Below are 22,486 nucleotides of genomic sequence, written 5' to 3'. Positions count from 1 at the left end.
TTCCCCCCAAAAACCTCTGCCTGGCTGGTGACTTTAACTGTAAAGCCCGAATATGCTTGCCAGTACTGTCCCGAGCAGATGCCCAACACGGGCTCCAGGGCATCGGATCGCCAAGCAGCGAACAGCGCACGCAGGCAACGGTAACGGCAGCGGAAACAAGAGTATGTAAGTGAACGTGTACATATATATACACAAAGACACCCCTCCAAGCCCCAGGTCTGATGGGGCAGGACGCCTGCCGCTGGCAAACGTCCCCCGCCCGCCGGCCGCTCACCCTGCCCCGTCGCGATCGTGGTGGAGGCCCCGGTGCGAAGGGACAGGGGCGGGGTCAACGCGGCGGGGGCGGGGCCTACAGCCCTCCTCTGCGAATCCAGGGGCCGGGGAGCGGAGGGATGAAAATGAGGCGCAGGGCGATTGGACGGCGGGAACGGGGGGCGGGGCGCGGGTTGGGGCCGGGGCGGGCGGCGCTGGACGGGGCGGGCGGCGGCGGGCGCGCAGCTGGAATGGGGCGGGCGGGAGCGGGGCGCTCAGTGCAGCTGGCGGGGGGCGCCGGCCGCCCGCCATAAAGTGAATGGCCAGGGTGAATGGGAGGCAGTCGGCTGGCTCCCTCCGCCCTTCCCGTGAGCCGCGGGCCGGCAGCAAGGCGCAGAGTGCCCGGGGAGCCGGGGGGATTTACTTTCTGACGGCGGCAGAGCAGCCCGGGCCGCGGGGCGGGGTCCAGCTTCACCCCTCTCGCAGGATTAAGTCCGCCCAGCTGAGCCCGCATCTGGAGCCGCTGTAAGTGTTCCTCCGTCCCCGGCCTCCCAGCGGGGTTCTCCCCGTCTCTCCTCGTAAGCCCCTAGGTGCCAGCCCGTCCCTGCAGAGCCGCTCGGCGGCAGCCCTTGCGACGCTGCCACAGGACAAGAGCATCCCTGGCGGGGGTGGCTCATTGAGCTCTGCCCAGCAGCTCCGCTCCCGCAGGGCACAGAGCGGCAGCCAGGGGCAGAGGGGAAGCAGGACGTTCGAGCCCTACCCTGAGACACAGGATAGGTCCCGAGGCTGAGTGCGGCGGAGCTGTTCCCCGGCGCTGCCCCTACAGCTGCCTGCCCGGCGGCGAGGCGCGGCGCCTCTTCCGCTCTGCCCTTGCAGGACACGGTGGTCCCCTGCCCCCCGGCACCGGGGTGCCGCCATCGCGGCCTCCCTTCGGGACCACTGCGGGCGCTTTCCCGGCGAGTGCTGCCGGAGCCTTCAGCCGTTGCTAAACTTAGTCATTTTCCATTCGGGCGAGTGGGGTAGGGGCTGTTTAAATTGGTCGGGGCTAGCCGTAAATAACGGCGCTGCGGGCTTCGGCTCAGCTGTCTGCAGGATCCGGGGGAGAAGGACGCGGGGAGCAGAGGCGGGGAAAAAGAAGGCAGCCCGACGGTCTTTGGACAGTTGGATAAATGATATTTATGTAACGGGCTGGCTCCTGTTTACAGCAGAGCAGACCTCCCTGCAGCGCCGGAGAGAGGGCGAGCCGGCCCCCACGGACGGGGCAAACCTGCCCCGGAACGCCGCCGCCGGCTGCGCGCCGGCTCTCCCGGGGGCTCGACCGGGAGTAACAGCCCTGTCCGGGCTGCGGGAGAAGGAGGAGGGCGGGAAACGCCGAGCTTCGCTGGGAGCTCGGAGCCGCCCTGGCAGAGCAGTGCCGTCCGGCGCTAGGGGGCTGCGGGCAGAGCCGGCCGTTAGACCTGCGGGCGATTGCACGGGCTCCGCCGGCTCCCCGGCACTGGAGGCACGGTGCAAACCGGCGTCCCTCCGTCCCATTGGGTGTCCGGCAAGCCCGGCCGATGGCAGCGGGCGCTCGACGGAGCCCTGTGCGTGCCGCTCCCCCAGCAATTTCCCGCTCAACGAGTGCAGCCCCGGGGAAAGAGCTAACCCGCCAGCGCGGCACCCCCTTGTCATTCCCCCCGTCCTCCTCCTCGGAGGAGAGAGGGACGGCTTCGCCGCGGCTCCGGCGGGGGAGGGCGGCCGCGCTCCGCCGCAGCTGCTGGAGCGGGCTGGGGCCCGGGGGGGCGGTGGGCCCGATGCCGCCGAGCCGGGCACACCTGTCGGCCGCTCTCCCGGCGCCCCCGCGGCCGGACAGCTGGGGGGACGGGCTGGGAGGGATCTGGCTTCCCCCCAGCAGCGCCAGGGCCCCGAAGAGGCGCTGCCGGCGGCGGTGCAATCTCCCCCTCTCCCCGGCGGGGCTGGGCAGCCCGGAGCAGCACGGCCCCGGCGAGGTTCCCGGGGTCCTGCACAGCTTTCCTATACGGGCGGAGGGTTATTGTGGTGCAGAGTTGGGCTGCGCACGAACAGCCGCAGAGGGCACGCTGCTGCAGGGCCCCGGGGTCCGGCAAAGCCCAATGTGTGAATCCCGGTTGGTGCTGCAAGCCGGAGGTGCAGGAACCAAAACCAGTCCCTCCTCTGCTTCACCGTTCCCTTGCCGTAGAAGGAGGCAGCCTTCGGACGGATGGGTCCATGATTCGTGCACTTTTTTTTAGTAAAGACTAGTGCTAAAGCTGAAGAGGGGAATTTGGCAATTCCCAGACAAGCTTTGTGGGTCCTCCACGCCTGGCCTGGGGCCTGGAGGAAACTAGGGATGAAACGGCTCTACCCCCTCCACGGTTTCGGGAGATGCTAAAAGCAACAGCTAGGGAAGGTGCCTTTCGGGAGCGTCACCCCTGTTCCTGTCCTACCTTCCAAAGGCAGGGAAAGGACCCCCTTTCTGGCAATGGGATCAGGGTCTTCCTGGTTCCCTGCAATCCGTCCCAGCCCCTCAGCCTGCTGGTGAGACGGAGGGATGGGTGTTTGTGCCTTGCTGTGAGGGACAAAGCGCTGTCTGCTGGCTCCTGGGGGACCAGCAGAGCATAGTAGCTGCTTCAGTTTCCACAAATGTCCGCAGAAGCAGAGCAGGGTTTGATTCTTTTTTTCGTTATCAAACAGTCACACCATGCCCGGTACTCCTCACAGGGAGGTGTCTTTCCCCAACACTCTGGAGAGGGGTTTGAGTGAGTCTGGTGTTTTTCCTCCTGTTATTGGTGTTACTGGGTTTGTGTGACCTGCAGCCCAGGCTCCCCGCATGAAAGCCCAGGAATATTCCCGAGTTGTTTCCTGTTCCAAGACACTGGTTTATAAACCGGTATATTTCTCTGGCAGATAAACTGTTGCCTCACTTAATACCTATTATGTTTCTATAAGGACTTAATTCAGGCAATTAATAGATCTGCAAATTGTGACTGGATTGCAAAAGTACTGGTTAATGTACCCTACGGAGAGTTAACAAAAAAGAGTGGCATCTCCTCTCTCTGTCAGATGCTACCCAAAACCTTGAGATTGAGAGGTGAGGCTGACTTTGGAGACTGCCAGAAAGAAAAAGCCAGAAACCTGATCTAGGAGACTGCTCCAAAAGGAAGATGAGATGAGCTGGGGACATAAGGTCTGTCTCGTGACATGTGCCCCAGCTCTGGGGACAGAGGAGGTACCTGGGATGGGAATGAAGTCCCAGATGGGGAGAACCAGTATTTTCATGCTGTGTGCTCTGTGTCAGGAAGGCAGTGGGATGAGGCTGTGCAGCTGTGGAGGGAGAGGGGTCAGAAACAGGCTTCTCTGAGCAGGCTCAGCGATTATCTGGGTGTTTGAAAATGGGAGATTGCTATTTACTTAGGGCTCGATGGCAGAGGGGGCAAAGCTCTCCCTCTTACCAGGGCCAAGGGCATCAGGCTGTGCCAAGCCTGGGCATTTGCTGCTGGCAGGGGCACGGCCACCACCAGCTGGCATCAGAGTTAGTGCTGAGGCCGTAGAAAAAGCCCTCTCTTGTCAACACCCGGCTGAAATGGGCTGGGGCTTCAGACAGCTGGAGAAAGAGGATTTCTGTGGCCGGCCTTCCACGCTTCCCTTCCTCCCCTTTGTGTGCCGCTCCCCCTCACCAGCACCCCTGCCCTCCTCCCGCCTCACCTCTGAATATTAATGCCTCTGGCAGATTGGATAATAATGTGACTGGGAATTGAATGAAGCTGGTTATTAGCTCTGGGCTTCCTTGGGGCATTTAAGGGAGTCCACAGGCTGTTCTTGGAGGCTTGGCAGCACAAGGAATGGGGCCAGACTTGATGCAGGGTGGGTTGCTTCTGTACTAAAGGACTTGCTCAAAAATCCTTAGTCTCCACCCAACCCCGAAGGAGGACAGGTACGGCAGCCTGGCCGGGGATGCAGATTCCCATGGGATAGTTAGTGATGGATCTACTGTTTTCCAGCAACAGTTAAATATTGAAAGTTGTTTTCAGGCAGGAGCTAAGAGATCTAGCTGGCCAGAAGCTGGGAAACATTTATTATTAGGCTTTAAAAAGACATGGGGAGAAAACAAGAGAGGCCCTCCTCCTCCATCCCCACCAGTTTCAGTGTATTACCCAGCAGACTGGGGAAGAGGGCCAATGCTCTGCACATTGAACAGGAAATTTCCTGCTGCCTTGCAGGGTACAGGTTCAAGCTCAGAGCCCTCATTTTTGAAGAGCTGCACCTTATGATCTCTCCTCAGGAGCTACCTAGCTTTCCTGTAGGCAGAGCTCTGGATGAGCATGAGTGGTAGAGAGCACTTCTCAGAGCATGAAGAGAAGTATTCCTGTTGCACAGGAGAGATGACTGTCAGAATTACCTGATCTGAGACAGAAATACAATCTCTGTCCCTTGACCCTCAATTCAAGCCTCTTTGCTATGTCCCAAACCACAGCTCCACCAGAAAATAAACATTTACACCCTGTTAACTAGTGCAAAAGAGGAGGGAAACCAGAGCTGAATTTGCAGAAGCTGCTGTTAATTTTGTCCATCTGATTTTTTGACTGCTCAGAGTGTTCAGAGATGCACTAACGGGTCTGTAGCTGCTGGGATCTCAGCTGATGTGGGGAGCTGGGTCCTGCCTGCGTTAAATTAACCCCTCAAAATCATCATCAGATCTAGTGTAAGACATAAGTTCCACAATCACAAATCTGGGAAGGTAAGAAACGCTTTTCTTTGCAGGGTGCAAAGAAATAGCCCTGATCCTTCAGACTGCTGTTATTATATCAATGCATTTATTTGCTACTTGGGGAGGTTCAGTGGGGTGGCATGGGCTGGAAGGCTTAGTGCCTGCAGAGCTGCCTGCAGAAAATGAGAAAGTACAAAGATGAAATAGGACAGAGGACCGGACAGTTTGCAGCTACTTTCACCTTCCTCCCTCTTCGGTCCTTTTCCTCCCAACCTCATCTCAAGAAGAAGGACCCCCGCCCCTCCCATTGTCTTTTCTCCCCCTTCCAATGCTGCTGCTATTTATGCAAGTATCTTCCTTAAAAAAAGCTTATTAAAAGTGCCCCGTGAGAAGCCTGCAGATATAACTGTAAATCAAATTGACCTGTCTGTGTGTGGACATTTTTATTTACTCCTCTTTCTGAAAAACAAATAAACAGAGAATCCCTCCCAAATAAAGCAGCTCCCCGCTTAGACTTGAACACACTTTAAAAGAAATCTCTTTTGTTTTAGCCATTTTTATTTCCTGTTTGTTTCTGAGCTTAGACTTGACAATGAAAACCACATGAAATTCCCTTTTTGTTCCATCAGTTTTATTTTTGGTGCCACAATATCCCAACTTCCAGTTCTACAAGTTGGGATTGGTTTTTTTTTTGTATGAGTTTATTGCAATTTCATTTTATAAAGTAAATTCATGGAAGTTTTCCTCCAAAATAAAATAAGTACAAGGATAATTAAAAATATAAAATCTAAACCTTTAAGCTAAATGAATTGAGCCATAGAGTCAGTCTGGATATGTATCCATACCTAACAAGGGAGAAATTCCAAAATGATGAAAAATATGTGCTTTTGTGTCCCATTTAAAAGGGTTTTGCAGCTTAATTTGCTTTGGGTGGCTTTAATAATGGTGTTTAAAAAAACTCAGTGCTTGAGCTGAGATGTGTCCCGACTCCGAGGCCATAGTGGGAGGCTGGGGAGCTGCCGGTGGGGTCTGCTGGCAGGCTGGCTGGGGGCTCGCTGAGGCGAGGGTATGTCACGGTGTAAGGTCTGCGTACTCAGCACAGCCAGGCTGGCAGGGAGGTGGTGTGACCCAAGCGGCAGCATTTCGAGACAGTTCACTTCCCTCTGCCCCGTCCCTTTTCAATCCGAACCTCTTTGATGGGATTGCCCGAGGGCCAGGCTGGATGAGTAATGAGGGCTCTGCAGCTTCCTTTCCTACCCACCCAAACTGCTTACCTCCCAAGGCTCTGCATGGGATGCAGCCTCCAGCAGATGGAAAAACTAAGGATTTAAGGGAAAGAAGGAAAAAAGAAACAGACTTTGTACATAGTCTGTAGACAGCACAGTGCTTGTCAGGATCCTGAAATTCAAACCTCTTGTTTTGGTGCTTGTGATGCCTATTATGCCCCTGAATTCAGGGACACGGGGAGGTTTGCCATGTCCCTGAATGAGGCACCTGGGTTTGAGGCTGCAGGGACGGAGGGCTGCCATCCCTTCTTGTTCACCCACCCACCATTCCTCTTCTCATGTCCCCTGGTATGCACAATTTAACCGTTTGCTGCAGGCACACAGCACAACACCGGGTGCTCTGTGGGCCTGATCCTGTCAGGGCAGGCTGCTTGCAAAATGCTGTCAGGTTGGACCCAGCAGTGTTTGCAGTGGGGACAGCTAATTGCCTCCCTCGGCCCCCTTCAAACAATGTCTGGGTAAACAGACTGACCTTCAGGGCATGTTGCAAGGTCCATAAAGGCAGAGTATGTGGGAGTGAGCTCCATCATCCCTCCTGGAGCTGCCCTTCTCCTGTCCCAGCCCTACCTGCTGTAGTATCCTAAGGAAGAGGGGAGGGATGCTGCAGGCTGAGATCATCCCCTTGTTTTGTTTGTGGAAGCCTGTGTACCACAAGGGTTTTGCTGCCAGAGAGCTTTAATATATATATATATATATATATATATATATATATATATATAAATTGCTTGGGAAAAAAAGAAAGAAAGAAGACAAATAATCAGGAAACCTTATAGCCGGGCGTAGCAGACATCAGCTCCCTCCGGCATTGCGGGTTGCACTGTGAGACAACACAGCCCTCAGAGTGAGCCAGCCGCTTCTGGGCTCTCCTTGCCTTAACCAGCAGAGCCATTTGTTGGTCATGGTGGCTGGTGGGGCTGTCACGGCACCCTCAACAGTCACTACTTTTCCCTTTGCAGCCCTGCAACCCTCTGAGTTCCACCAGGTTGTTTTAAAACAATGAACCAGCACCATTCCCCAGAAAGCAGCTTCTTTCTAGCTGCTGGTTTTGCCAAGTTTTGTCACAGAACAAATGTTTATGATCAAGTCGAACTTCTCCAGAAAGGCTTTCTAGCAGAAGTGCTGATGGATGGCGGACGCCGGCAGCTCCACAGTGCACTGAGGTCAGCCAGCCGAAAGGGTGTGACGTGCCGACAGCATGGCGGGATCCTTCCTGACCTTCAGCCCCCTGCATCACCCACTTGATTAGGGGCTTTCTTGAGCTTGTTTACTAATTGTGAGAATCATTTACATCTTTGATAACATCTGAGTCATCCACGGCCCTCCATCTGCATACAAAACTCCTGACAGCAGCTGGAGTCATGCAGCTCCAGTCCTTGATCTCGCTATCTGAGCCTCCCTAAAATGGGCCAACTTTACGGCCATAGAGATACAGAAATGACCCTGCCATGCTGTTGTGAGTGCAGCCCCATGGGAATCTGACCAGTTTCCTTTGAATGCCAGAATAATTAGTCGAATTCATACAATCACCCAAATAAATACAGCCACACATACCGATCTGCTGATGCCAGCCCCTGCTGCCCTGTGCTGCTGCGTGAGCAGCGCGTGTCTGGCTCCCGAGCTACAGCCAAGCTGCCTGTGCCTCTCATTCCTGCTTGGGACCCTGGTTTGCAATTGTCTCTTCTTGCTCCTGACTCTGCTTCTGCTCAGCTTGTGGGTACAAGGGGAGATCACGGTCCCTCATACACTGTAGCAGTACAGCTCTTTCCCCAGTGCAGATGCAGGCAGGTCCTGCTGCGCTGGCAGGAGTTGCTTTGAAGCCAGCCCGTGTTGCTGTAGGAGCAGGCAAGGGCAGGCAGGGACAAGTAGGGCTGGTACATCTGGGCCAGGCCAATGCTGGCGCTGTGCTTTAGCGGGTCCTTTGTTTCTGTTCTGAGATTCTCCCAGGCAGAATTTCATACTGAAATCAGTTTATTTTCTCCCTTCACCAAAGCAAAGGGATTAATTTTCCTGAAGGACTTTTCTTCCCCAATAATTGCAGACCACGCTCTCACTCCAAGCACTCATGTGCCATGGAGCCTCACTGCGCCAGCAACTTTGTGCGATTGCAATTTGTTTGGGCAAAACTGAGCCTTTGCTGATTTATTTTGTTCCAGATGCCTAACAAAATAAGCCATAACAAAGCATGGCTTTATTAACATAACTGTATGGTCTGTCAGAAAGAAAATCCTGGCCCTGATGAAGCCAAAGTGATGAGAGCCCCACTGAGGCAGAGCATCCAAGGGATACTGGAATCACAGCCGGACACAGTGAGACCTGCAGTGCAGTGCGTACAAGAATGCAAGAAGTGTGAATGCTAAGTTTAGTTAAAACCACAACTTTGTAGAATGTCTGGCAGGACTTTCCTTCTGTGTTAGGTTTAGCTCTTTGTTTCCAAATTATGGTCACCACTTGAAAAACTATCCAGGTAGGCTAAGGGCAGCACTGGGGTCCAAAGATACTAATGCAAATAGCTTGCTTTCAGACCGCCACCCTTTAGCTCATCAGGGTCTGCACCATTCAGGGGCCTCAGGCACACTGCTTGGGGAGGGCAGTGCGTCATGTACAGGGCATGGTTACATCAGGGCTCTTCCCCGGCACAGGGACATGGCATGGGCCATCAAATCAGCAAACAGGACACATTCCATTGTGGGCTTTTTTTGCTGTGGACATGGGTATGGAGCTGTCAATCCTTGGGACATTTCCATTGTGATAATCCTCCAGAATACAGGCGATTCATTAACCCTCTGCTGCCCAGAGAAAAGTTTTTTGCCATCACCCTCCTCCACAGCCAGAGACTCCTGTCGTAATGGAGGAAACAAGCAGCTTGCTCTCACCTTGCATTAGGCAGTGTCCAGCAAGGTTGTGGGCATTTCCCTAGCACCTCTCATCCGAGGATCTGGAAGCACTTAAAGGAATTTTGCTTCATAGCCTCTACCAGTTTAGATAGGCTCATTAATGAGTGGTTTTACCTACACCATAAACCCAGTCAGCAACAGCGCCTTATCTCCCCATCCTCTCCCCACCTCACAGGATTGTGAACTTCTCAGTGGAGCCGTGCACAAAAAGAGAAGAGGGTGGAAACAGCCTGGACATCCTCCTCAGAAAGCCAGCCCATACTGATAGCTGTGGGTGAGAAGCTGGCAGCAAGGGCTGCTGCAGCTAGTGCGGCACCATGCTGCTGCAGGTAATGTTCTTGCAGGCCACACCATGTGTGGGGCAGTGCCAGGTAATATGCTCTGACAGCTATAAGATATCAAGCACCACAGGGAGCTTTGGCAACTCCTCCCAATGGGAGGAAAAAAACCCCCAAACCACATTACAGGCTTTAGAGCAGTTCGCACTGCTACAAAAGAGACCAGTGCCAGAGCTCAGGCATTAGTGCCCAACTGCAAGGACTAAATCGAGAAATAAAGTTTATTATAACCTGTGACTCAGCCCTTGCTGGAGGTCGATGATCCATTTCTGATTGTGCGCCCAAAAGCCAGCCTGGGGCTCTGCACAGCCTGAAGTTTTTGGAGGCACGCAGCTTGCTCTCCTGTTCTGAATGGCTCTGTGCTCTGGGTCACCAGTTGGCTGCTGCTGTTTATCTTGCAGTGATTAATGATTGCTCTTGGTTCCTGCTGCAATTCCATTAAGATTAGAGACTTAAAGCTACACTGAGATGTTTAGCAGTGTGTCACCCTCGTCTCCCCGTAGTTGTATTTCTATATTCTTGAGGAAATGAAGATTAAGTCTTGTTTTGCATCCCATCCTTTTTGCTTTCTAGCTGCGGGGAAAGAGCCCCTTACAGTCAGCATTCATATCTGCAGGCAAAGAGAGCCTGGCTATCAGGTCACTGTGTGATTCATATGCTGTGCAAGCTGTGGCTCTTGAAATCCCAGCTCACAGGTGCTCCAATAGTACCATCCCCTGAACACGTGCATGTATCCGGAGAACAAAATGCTCTTCCAGGAGGTTACAGACACCCTTTGACACAGGGCAGAGGAAGTGGCAGGGACTGCTCCAACTTAGCTCATCTCCTCCTGGGGACCAGAGTACAGAGGCAGATCATCTTCTTGAAAGTGTACAGTTAAACAGAATCCCAAACGTTTATCTCTGCTAGAAGTAAGCCAGCATGCAGGGAACGTGAGTGTGAGAGGAGTGAAGCAATCAGCCAGACTCCATTGGGAATCTAGTTACTGCCAGCAGTTTGACTTCTGGGATTGATGGAGCAGAAGGAGACAGCTCTGACCCTAAGACATCTAGTGTAACACCATCCCTTCATCTCAGGGGATGAAAGAAAGAAGACACCACCCTGCCCAACTGATTGCAGAGCACCTTTCAGCCTGAGGGATAACCCTGAACCCTCTGTGGAGATCAGCAATCCCAAGCAGAGGCTGCAGCTTCCATGGCCCTGACCAGAGACACAGGCAGTGGGAGAAGCTCACAGGTCCACAGGGCTATGCTGATCTGCCAAAGGGAGTGAAGCCAGGTCATGTCCCTGCTGAAGCATCACTGCATGCCCATGAAAGCCAAATAACATCAAAACAGCCCAAGAAATAGCTTTTTTTCCTCCAAATCGACCTGATGAAAGAGGTTCAGCAGGTACCTGCTCCCTCATGGTAGCGGAGAGTTGAGCAGCATGCACTTGTCACTCCAAAGGCAGCTCTCAGTGGGCAATTTCCACATCACAAAAGCCGCCACTATAATTAGCCTCCCTTGGCACACAGTCAGCATTTACATTTCCTTCCCACCCCTCCAAAAAAAACAAGCAAAGGCATCTTTGCTCCTGGGTGATGGAGCAGCGTGTTACTAAGAACCAGGAGAGAGGTCAGAGGGACCCTTGCTTGCTCTTTTTGGGTAAACAAGGTTGTCCTCCCCTGTAGAAGTGCCCTCTTCCTCCTGCCTCAGCAGCCCTGTCTTGGGCAGGCTAGCATTGACCCAGAAATAGGAAGGGGGTGAATTTGAAAGGAGAAAAAGCCTAGAGCCAGAGCTGCTCTCTTTCTCTTCTCTGCACTGTGCCTGTGGGGCAGGGATGGCAGCCCCCAGTCTGGCTGGAGGGACCTGTGCTGCCAGCACTGTTGTATGGAGGCCAGGGAGAGAATACACACGCGTGGCGACTGGAAGAAAAGGTGTGTATGTTACCATTTTGGGAACCTTTATCTTCGAGACAATTGTGTACGTTGATGGAAGAAGTTAGAGGTGCCAGAGAAGGCTAGGAGCCAGGGCTACTTTTATGAAACTGAAACCTCTGAGCAAGCTCGGCTGCATGTTGCTGGGACAGGAGCTGTCCCTAAAGAAACCCTTCTTTTATGTTAGTGAGACAAAGACTCAGATGGAAATGATAAATTTGATCTTGTCTAACGATGTTTTTGAGGTGCAATTTCAGTAACTCCCTGAGACAAAGCAAACAACTTAGTAGAAATGCACTGAAGGTTTAGCGTTGACTTTCTTAATGTCTCTGCCTACAGTGAAATCTAACCATTGTGGAAGAAAGCTCCTTTAATTAAATCCAAAAAGGCTGTATAATCTAAAGTAATACCTACAGCCTTTTGTGTCAGTGGCATGGGGTTGCCTTTGGGTAAATACATTAGTACAGAACTCACGTGCTGTCCCCACTGCAGACTTTTTCTGCTTTCATAACCATGCTGAGCAGATCCCCTTCTCCTTTTGCTTTTGATTCTCTGTGAACTGCTTACAGCAAGCTGGGAAGTCCTGCCTTGATGCTACCATATAGGCCACATGCAATAGGTATGTAATTACATATACATACATGCAAGATCTTCTCTGAAATCCTCCTCATTTAAAATTCAGTTCAGAAAGCAAACTTGTTCATAGCCACAAGTCCCAGTTTCAATCTGAATAAGGGCCACACTGTAAAACCTGTTAATCTACGTGCCCACTGCTTCTCTGAGGCAGGCCAAGCACATTATGTTGTGCTCAGCAGCTTGGATCAACCTTGTAATCACTGCAATGGTGTGGTTCAGGATGGGGCATGAATTTTTAATGTACCTTGAGCCTTGTACTGCCATTTACACCTATGAAACCAGCTGTAAAATACTCCTCCATGGTTTTCCAACTCCATTCTAGTTTGCACCGATGAAAGCAATGCAAGAAGTGCAAAAGGACTCTCAAAGCAAAGAGTACCCTGCACAGGAGGACACTGTCCTTCAGTTACAGCAAGGCAAGAGTCTGAATTCCTCCTTAAATCTGGTCCAGTACAGAGTCAAGCCCTAGAAAAGAGGAAATTGTGCTTGACAGATGCAATCATATGCAAATGGCTGTAGAAGAGGGGAAATTATCATCTACAAACATTGGGCAGAAATTCCATCTGCCGCTGCCTCAAGAAGGGCTCTTAATAAATTCTGAGACAGCAAAGTGACACACATCTTAATCAAGACTTAATCCAAGGAATTAATTCACTGCGCGTTTCTGCATAATTCCGAGAGTAATGCTAAAAGCCATAGCAATATCAGCAGCAGATGGACTTTCCCTACTCCATGCAAAGGTATTAAAGAAAACACAGCCCCTGTCACATCACTTCATGTACATACACATGGCAAAAAGCAACAGGGCTGTGCCCTGCTGCTGCCAGGAGCTTACACAACCAGTGGGCTTCAGAGGTCAGGCTTGCTGTGAGGTAGAAATAGAAAACAGCCTCACAGCAAAGATAGAGTCCCTGCCACTTCCCTCTCTCAGGAGAAGTCCGGAGTGAGGCAAAGGTCTGGGATACTGGCACCAGGTCCCTTCATTAGATACTGCTTTTGGAGAGCAGTGATTGAGGCTGGTGTAGAGATGGATTCATCAGCACCTGGGAAAGGCTGGGAATGGAGGTCAAGCGAAGGGGAGAGCAAGGGAAACTGCTGGGGGGTTGTGAGTGACATCTGCTGCAGAAGCCAGGCGGATAACCATTAGAAATGACTCCCTGCCCTCTCACCACAGCCTGGAAAGCATGCTGCAGGTATGGAGGTCAGCCTTGCCAAGGGCCCTGGCGGCAGCCCTGCTCAAATTGACAGGAGGTTTTAGACAGCTCTGAAAATACATTCTTAGTCACTGTCATCCACCTCCAAAGGAGGTGCAACAGCTATGTGATTAATCTCTTGTTTACATGTCTAAATGCTAGTGTGGTCCAGATGAAATACTGCCTTCAGCAGGCTGCCTCCCTGACACACATGGATTTGAGGGGCCAGGCAATCCTTCACCAGCTAGAATCCAGACTTCACAACTGACAACACCTGGTCCAAACCCCCTAAACCCAGGGATCCCAGATCCAGGCATGGTGCCTCAGCTGCTGTTATGTTTTAGAAAGGCTCCTTAGCTGGGAAGGTATCAGCTGGAGTGACCGGAGTTTCAGGAGCTGCTGTGGTCCCCTTGAAGCAGTCCAGCCTTTACAAACTTCTACACCTGCAATGGTAGCAATGCATCGTCCTGTATGTGGCAGGGATATGATTTGAAACTCAGATTGAAGGCTAACACAGGACCAGCTCACCCTTCCAAGGTGATGTGGCTGGGCTTGTAGCACCTACTGCTTCGTGCCTGCCTCTTCATGAGTGTCCGAGTGTGGTCAAGAACAATGCAGTGCTCTCGGCTGAGTTCTGGGCAATACAGGTGGAGGGTGCAGTAGCCCTGAGGAAGACCATGATGAGAACAAATGATCCTGGGGCAGAGAGATGTGGAAAGAGGTGGTAGAGGAGTCCCAGTGTTGCCTGCAGTGGTGCCACCAGCTTACCAGTGGGGATGCTTTCAGCCACAGTAGGTGGCTCACAGGCACAGCATAGTCACTTGAGGCTGGCCTTCAGCCAGGATGACCTAAGGCTGGAAGTGAGCTGGTGCTGCAGCCAGGATCACTCATTCCCAGGCACCCAAGGGTGTGTAATGTGATTCCTGTGTTAATTCAGGCTCCAGAGATCCTTATGTACCCTGAAGGAATCGACTTGCACTGCCTGGATCCCTGCTCGAGGTAGTGGCTGTGCAGACAGACGTGCCTTTCTATCAGTGCCATGCACACGAGTGCTCTTTTGGGATGGGTGCATGTACATTTGCATTAGTGCTGTATGGACAGTGTTACTCGACCAGTTTGTGGAGAAGCAAGGGAGAAAGAGGGGAGAAGCTGGGCAGGGAGGATGGGAGAGGTAGGATGTCTGGGGAAGGTGCTAACAGCCCTCGGCTGGCCCAGAACCACTTCCTCAGATCTCCATTACACAGCATGCTCCTGGTGTTGCTATTTCAGTCTGAATGTCACCTATAAACTGCAGGCTCTTTCTCTGAAGGCTGCAAATAGAAGTGTCACTAGATGATCTTTGATTTATAGGGAAGATCAACAGAAAGCTTGGCATGTCCATTTTCCAGATAGGAAACTCTAAGGGGTCCAAGGATGACACAGGGATCCTTTGCTTTCCTAGACCTTTCCTGAAGGATTGGAAAGTCCCTCCCAGAGGAGGTGGAGGGAGGTCACGCAAAAGATCTATCTCCCTAATCACTCTGTGTCTACTGCTTTTTCAGATTCCACCTCTCCCGCCAGCCATCCCTGCCCCATGGATTTCAACCTGCTGGCAGATGCGGAGGCGCGCAGCCCAGCCTTGTCTCTCTCAGACTCTGGAACCCCTCAACACGAGCACAGCTGCAAAGGACAGGACCACAGTGGTGAGTGCAAGGCTCAGGATGCAAGAGAGGCTCCAACCTGTCCTTGCAGGTGGATCCAGGTGGCCAGTGGCTTGCAGGAGCTGGATGTGGTGCTCCTGGGAAACCACTGAGCTTTCTCTTGTACCATGCACCAGCATGGTGCTATGGCAGCACAGCATTCCAGAAATCAGGGGGAAGGCGCAGGGGTGTGTATCACAATGACAGCCATTGGGAAGGCAAGAGCTCCATCTCAGTGATCGGGTCGCCTGGGCCCAGGGAGGAAGCCATGGCAGGCAGGAGCTGGGCAAGCCAGATCACTGCCCAACCAGGATTTCATTGTATATGCCTATGCCAGGTCTCCAGAGCAGGAGAGCAATCCCTGCAACATGGGAGATCTCATCCCGGAAGGCTACACCTGGTTATAAACTGCCTTTGTTTTGTTTTGTTTGATTGTTTTTTTAAAAAGCCTGTGCTTAAATTGCTTAGGTTGAAACTTTCCGTGCTACAGCTTAACCTTGGGCTGAACTTCCTGGGTTCAGGCAATAAGGAAGAGAAGTCCTGTCTTACCCCTGCTTTAATTGAAACAGCCTGCTTACCTGTGCTTTGGTGTAAGGCTCCACAGTGAGCTGCTGCTGTTCCAGGGAGGTGCTTCTGACCATTCCCAAAGGCTGAACATATCCCAGGGCTACCATGTTCTTTATCAGGCTCTGAAGAAGGAACATCGCTATTCACACCTGGCTCAGAAATCAGCTACCAAACACTATGGCTTCCCCTGGATTTTGCATCTGTCCTGTGACTGCTCCATCCCTTGTTACTCTGGGTGCAGCAGGACAGTGCAAAGCTGCCTGTGCCAGCGTGAGAGGAGGTGAGGGCTGTGGACAGCCTGCTGCTCCCCGTGTAAAGCCTTCAGGCTCACCCGCATGCAAAAGCTAATAAGCATAATGATGCAGATTAAAATTCCCCAGAGTGAGTATCATGAAGGGAGTTACGCTGGAATAACTATGGTCAGAGAATCCACCCGCCGAATTCCCCCTTGCACACATACCTTAGTTGGGCACATCCCCAACCAAGCTTAGTGGCTCCTCATCAGCTGCTTTGGATGCGCAGCGGTCGTCCCCATTCAAGTGGCCTTCATGATCGAGCCTACCCTGGCATGCTGCAGAGCTGCCAGTTTAGGAGCTTTTTTTTTTCCATTAGGCATGAGCAGCTAATTCCAGCTATGACCACAGTCGTTTCATTGAGTGGGTGAACGTGCACAAGATATATTCCACAGTCTATTTTGGGATGACAATAAAATGCTGGGTGCCTGGCTACGTCACTCCCCACTGCCTTTGCCTAGAAATAAAATGGTTCTGGGAGGTGGGTACTTGCCAGAGTTACCTGCACGAAGAGGCTGGTGGACACTGGTGTCAGGCAGGGCAGAGCAGAGTGCACCACCAAGGGCTGCCCAGCTCAGGACAGGGCAGGGCAGGGCTGCACTTCTGGCACTTCTTGCCTCTCCTCCTGCCTCCTCTCTTTCCTTCATCTGCAGTGTAAGAGATCCTGAGGAAGGGAGCACAAACCTTGCTTGTCTGAGCTCAGCTGTCTTCCCAGGTGCTTTCTGTGGTGTGGTGTGTAACCGTTCCATTAGGTTTCATCAGGCAGCACAGGTCAGGGGGAGAAGTAGGATTGGTGGGATGAAGTAGGATTTGGTGAGAAGCTGCCCCGCATCTCCCTATATTCTGCTTCTCAATATGGATTCAGCACATGCAAAATGTCCATTGTTTTTGCAGGGTCCTTTGTTTCCCTGTATTACCATGCTTCTGGTACCCAGTGCAATGCCCAAGCTCTGCACCATTTGCAGAGGGCACTTTTCCCCTGCCTATAGAAGAAGCAGAAACAGAGATGATGCTCCCTATAAGCAATGCTCAGGAAGAGCCACAGGTAGCAGGTACAGAAATAGAGATCAAAAAGAGGAATGTGTAGCTGCAGAGATTTTTCCAGGTTCAAAGTCAGGACTCCTTGGACTTCACAAGATTTATGAAAAGTTCTACACCCGTAGGTACAGAGAAAAGCAGTAACAAAGCAAAATACTTGGTGAACTTATCCACCCAGTTGCAGCCCATAAGTCGGTGGTACTTTTGCTCTGTTCTTCCCTCTCAGTATAGTTTCTTCCTGCAATGAAGAAGGGGAGTCCTAAGCAGGAGCTCCTGATGAAAGTACAGCCTCTGTTCTGCAGCAGCTCCTTTGGAAATGCACATTTGTCAGGGGCTCCTATGGGAACATCTCCTGTGTGCATCAGGCTCTTAATTAACCCAGACTCAGCAGATGAACAAACAAACCAAATGTTGTCTCTTCATCTGTACTGAGCCATTTCTAATAACTAGCTCAGACACAGTGGCATCACTCCACTTTTAATCTGTTTTAGAGATGGATAATACAGGAATCTCCCTCTTCCAACACTGGCTTAGAGCACTGAGCTGGAGGAATCAAATTTATCTCATTGGCAAGAACCACTATAGAAATGGTACTTAAAACGTTAAGAGCGTTCTCCAAGAGTTCTGCTGATCGCGGGATCCCCATGCGAAGATGCTCATGGGAACAAGGAGAGTAGGAGATCAGAGCCAGCTCACTCTCCTTGCATTAGCTTTCCTGCTTGTGGATAACATTAAACGTGCCACAGAAGTGGAGGTGGCTGGTGGGGACCCTGCAGGGAACCCACATTGCTTCAGTCAGTGTGATGCATACCCATAGAAACAAACTGTTTCTGACTGCACCTTGCTGTCCTTCATGAAGAATGTGTGCTTCTCCTGCAAATGCTCCCTGTGACTCCAGCATTGCTCCCTTAGGAGGATGGCAGGAAGGGTTTTCCCTGGAACAGCAGGAAGAGGTTTCTGAATTAACACAGGAACAGGATAGTGGCACTGGGTTCCTGGGGCACAAGGTTCTCTTAGGGCTGGCCTCCATTAAAGCACCTGCTGTAGGGTACAGCACAGCTCTGAAGCAAAGTACCTTCTCTCCTGGGGCTCAGATGCTTTTTAGCCTCTCTCTTTAAGCTTTCTCTTTTCCATTTAGCTTTTATGGGGTGTATTTTTCCAGAGCATATCTGTCTGACATGAGGAACCCTGTTACTTTTCCTCACCCAGCTGTATTCTAGATTACTGTTTTCTTGCCTCCCTGCTTTTTAAGGGGCTGTATACATTTTCCATGTTAGGATTTGGACTTTTAAGCCTTTTAAGCTAGCTTCCACTTAAAAAATTCCAACCAAACAATAAATACTTTTAATCTGAATCTCAGCAGAGTGATGCCAGATTTTTTTACAGGTATTCTTCCAGATGCAACAGTTTGGTAACTGTTTGCAGTAATTTCTACTTAGCTTAGCTGAGTATTTCCCACTGTAAAATAACACACCTCCTCCCCAGAAACATGATTTTCAGTTGGAACTGCTTCATTGTGCTTCTAGATCAGAGGAAGAAGGTGATGAACATCAGAAGCTACTTATTTTCTCTGGAATAAGGTGGTTCTGCGGTGACTTATCTTGGTTCCCAGCAGAATTAAACACAAGCTGTATCTTTCCTCCTTATAGTTGTCCTCTATTGTTTAAGTGCTCAACTGTGACATTTTCTTTTGACAGTGGAAGATATTTAATTTGCCTTGTCCCTGTTTGCAGAGTACCGACAGCCCCAGGAGGGGCAGTGGCACAGGGAAGTACCTGGTGCCCACCTCCAGCCACAGCACCCCAAAGCTCAGGGTTAAGGCCTGGGTTTAACACCTGGGAGGAGGCTGAGCTGTACTTTCAGTTCGATACCAGTTGAACACTGGAGAGTTTCAGGATGTTCAGTTAAGGGCCACAGAATGAAAGATGCTGCTTCTCGGATGGGGATCTTGGAGGGTGGGGTGGAAGGACAGGGCGATGCTGGAGTACCTCATGGTAAGTTCTAAGATAGGCCCTTTCCTGCTTTTGAAAAATGGATGTGCACCCAAGTAAGAAGGTAGAGGAGTAAGAAGGGAGGAAAGACAAATTAACTAAATCTGAGAAGCATGAATTTTTAAGAGCCTCAACCTGCTATCATTGGCAGTTTGCCTTTTTCCCATTATTTGTCCTCAAAACCACTATGGATCTTTTGCTGTGTTGTAAGTGCCAGTTTCTGTTCACTTTTTCTGAAGGGCACCTAGGCAGAGAGTTTTAAGCAGAGTAAGAACCTGCTGGCCTGGGTAAGTTCTGTCACTATCGTCTATCTTAACTGTGACCAATGAAAACTAGAGACTGGAAGCTTGCAAGATCCAAATCCAATTACTTGGAAGCTGACATCCATTACAGCAGATAAACAAGAGCAAGCTGTGCTGCAGCAAGGAGCTGTTGGTTTTGGTGCAGGGTGGATGCCTGCTCACAAGGCAAGGGAGGGAGATGGGACCACTCCTGTAGGTGCAGCTGGAGCTGCTGGTGGCCACAGCAGATGGGGACCTGGCATGCACTTGATTGCCCCAAGGATGGGCTCTCCAAATGCATCCAAGCTTCCAAGTTAACTCAGGAGATCTCTCCCATCTTTCTGTTTCTCACAGACACTGAGAAGTCCCAGCAAAACCAGACGGACGACTCCAACCCTGAAGACGGCTCACTCAAGAAGAAGCAGCGGCGACAGAGAACACACTTCACCAGCCAGCAGCTCCAGGAGCTGGAAGCCACTTTCCAGAGAAACCGTTACCCAGACATGAGCACCAGGGAGGAGATTGCAGTCTGGACCAACCTGACAGAAGCACGAGTGCGGGTAGGACTGCAGCCTTCCCACCTTCCTGGGCCTCATCTGGTGGGGAGGAAGCCAGCTCTGATACAAACTGCCAAGCTCTCCACAAACCAAGGAAGGAATTAGGGGCACCAGAAAATTTCCTATCTTAGAAACACCTCACCAAGCTCTAAAATTTGACACATCAGCCACATACATACTCCATGCTGGTGGTGTGTTCCCATCCAGTACCACCTAAAAATAAGAGAGATGCAAAGTCTAGGGTCTGCCCCACAGATGCTGCCCTGACCCAGCAGACCCCTTCCTGGCAGTGGCATTATCCCCCAGCCTTAGCCTTGTTGGAGGTCACTCTTTGGGGTTCCCAAACCACTGTGCAGTCACAGGCATAGCGTGGCAGGGCTCCAGCTGGAATCAGAGCTTCTCTCTGCTACTAGAAATATGAGTTAGCAGCACCATGAATAGCCTTCCAGCAGCTTCCATGTTCTAGGAAGTTATATTGTTTGAGTCACTCCAACACCAACAGATTTTCCTGTTAGGAGACAGACTTCTAACACCTCACCCCAAGCTGGTCCTGAGGTGAACTCAAAACAAGAGAGGTTGTTTCCTCCACTCAGCAGCTCTCAAATGACATTCAAATACTTTGCTCCCAAGTCAAACAACCCAAACTGTTCCTCCTGGACTGTGCTCACTCAGAAATACAGCAAGTATTTTCCTCCCTTTTCCTCATATAAAGGGCATCTGTTGTTTGAGTGAGATGGGTTATTTGGGTTGTAAAATGGAAGTGGTTGGGGTTTGATCAAGGTGGTGATTCTTGCTGGGAGATGATCCTGCAGCCCAGACATCTTGCTGGCATCCATTCCTCATGCTCAGTCTCCCAGCTCCTGGGGACCATCCCCAGCCCTGCAACAGTTCTTGCCTTGCTGGGCAAAGAGACCAGGGCAAGGCCCCTTCCAGTGACAGCCTGGAGTGATTCCCATCTGCTCCCTCTCTCTCTCACAGGTCTGGTTCAAAAACCGCAGAGCTAAGTGGAGGAAACGGGAGAGGAATCAACAGGCCGAACTGTGCAAGAACAGCTTCGGAGCCCAGTTCAATGGACTGATGCAGCCTTACGATGACATGTATTCCAGCTATTCCTACAACAACTGGGCCACCAAGGGGCTCACCACCAGCCCACTCTCAGCCAAAAGCTTCCCATTCTTCAACTCCATGAACGTCAGTCCCCTCTCCTCCCAGCCCATGTTCTCCCCACCCAGCTCCATCACCTCAATGACCATGCCCTCATCCATGGTCCCTTCTGCAGTGACCGGAGTACCGGCCTCCAGCCTCAACAACCTGGGAAACATCAACAACCTGAATAGCCCAAGCCTCAACTCTGCTGTCTCATCCAGTGCCTGTCCTTACGCCTCAACAGCCAGCCCCTACATGTACAGGGACACATGCAACTCCAGCCTGGCCAGTCTGCGGCTGAAGGCCAAGCAGCACGCTAACTTCACCTACCCAGCAGTGCAGACAGCAGCTTCCAATCTGAGCCCTTGCCAATACGCCGTAGACAGGCCCGTATGAAGGGCTGCCCTCCGCCAACCAGGGACTTGACCTTAGCCTGACAAAAGGAGACCTTTAACCCTTCAACAGCGTACATACTGCAGAGAATGAGAGTGAACGCAGGAGAGCAAGAGAGCGAGAGAGCACGAATGAGAGGCGAGCAGGCAGACGGACCTTTATGAAGATTTGTCTAACTATCGTATGGTGAATTTTGACTGTCTTTCCCTTCCCAAACCCCTTCCCCTCTTTGCCCACCAGACCTTCCCCTTTGTGGTAAAGAAACCAAAACAGTCTACTGGAAGCCCTACGGGGAAATAGGAGCCCTGAAGTGTAGGGTGCCTGACCCACGGGCAGCAGAATTGAATGTGTTTCTATCTGCCCCTCTGAGCCCCACAGTGCTGATGCCACCCTTCAAGGGAACAGCTGGGAACAGGGCAATGCGGGCTGCCATTCAGTGCTTGGATGACCCCTTCTTCCTGCACACATGCAAGATTTCAGATGGAGACATCTTGCCCACATATTTATCACACAGCCAGTAAAGAAAGCCTTGTCTCAGTTGGTTGGCATCTTTCTTTATAACGCATATATACACATAGCCCTTCAGACTTGAAGCCTTTAGGACCTGAGAGTTGTAAGAATATGTGTGTGTATATATCTCATATATATACAAATACATATATAGACATTAAAATATGCTTTTTTTGTTTTGTACATGAAATAGTTTACAATGTAGACCTTGAAACCAAAAACCCCATAAAGCAAGCACATCCACTGAGGCAACATCCTGCCTGTCATGCTTTACTGCTTCAGTCATTTCCAGTCAGACAGGAACACTTTTGCCAGTGTACATCCAAAGCATCCCCTTTGCAACAATCAGCTACCCCCATCACATCTTCCCTTCCTTCCCTTTTCCAAATCCCATTTCCAAACAAGATAATAAAATTAAAGTTGGCACAATCCCTTTAAGGCATCTGCCTGTCTGGTTATTGAGAGCATGAACCTGCATCTGAAGACTTTGAAATAAAGTGCCAGCAGCCCAGGCAGGAGTGAGCATCCTTGGGAATATCAGCACAAGGCAGCCTGAGTTGGGACAGGGGCATGCGGTTTGGAGGAGCCATCTCCGTTCCTCACTCACAAACCAAACACTTGATCCCGCAGGACAGCAAAAGCCACAGTCACAGCTTGAAGAGGAAACCAAGCTACTTCCCTGCTCCCTGTCTGCATGCATCCACTGCAGCAGGAAGGTTGAGTCTCTCCTGGCTCAGGTTTCCCCACCGTACTGGATGGGGTCAGTGCCTTTGGGCTCCTGGCAGCCCAGGACAGGGAAGTGCCTCCAG

The 22,486-nt window shown here is 51.3% G+C and overlaps 1 protein-coding gene across 1 annotated transcript; it reads left to right on the top strand.

Annotated features, from left to right (window-relative positions):
• Positions 1-621: 621 nt before the first annotated feature.
• Positions 622-22,106, top strand: PITX3 (paired like homeodomain 3). Its single transcript, XM_005153876.3, has 4 exons — positions 622-777; positions 14,764-14,904; positions 19,426-19,631; positions 20,607-22,106. Exons 2-4 carry the CDS (start codon positions 14,796-14,798, stop codon positions 21,168-21,170), a joined length of 879 nt encoding a protein of 292 aa, XP_005153933.1. The 5' UTR covers positions 622-777; positions 14,764-14,795; the 3' UTR covers positions 21,171-22,106.
• Positions 22,107-22,486: the final 380 nt, after the last annotated feature.

The sequence above is a fragment of the Melopsittacus undulatus genome, chromosome 4 (genome assembly GCF_012275295.1).
Source record: "Melopsittacus undulatus isolate bMelUnd1 chromosome 4, bMelUnd1.mat.Z, whole genome shotgun sequence".
NCBI classification, from domain to species: Eukaryota; Metazoa; Chordata; class Aves; order Psittaciformes; family Psittaculidae; genus Melopsittacus; species Melopsittacus undulatus.
Note: the sequence above shows the minus strand (reverse complement) of the source record. Positions and strands in the feature narration are given on the sequence as shown.

What these genes read in the sequence shown, in the direction of transcription:
- PITX3 (XM_005153876.3), top strand. Translation starts at nt 14,796, where the DNA reads ATGGATTTCAACCTGCTGGCAGATGCGGAGGCGCGCAGCCCAGCCTTG. An exon ending in CAAAGGACAGGACCACAGTG is followed by an intron (nt 14,905 to 19,425) that starts GTGAGTGCAAGG and finishes TGTTTCTCACAG; the next exon opens with ACACTGAGAAGTCCCAGCAA. An exon ending in TGACAGAAGCACGAGTGCGG is followed by an intron (nt 19,632 to 20,606) that starts GTAGGACTGCAG and finishes TCTCTCTCACAG; the next exon opens with GTCTGGTTCAAAAACCGCAG.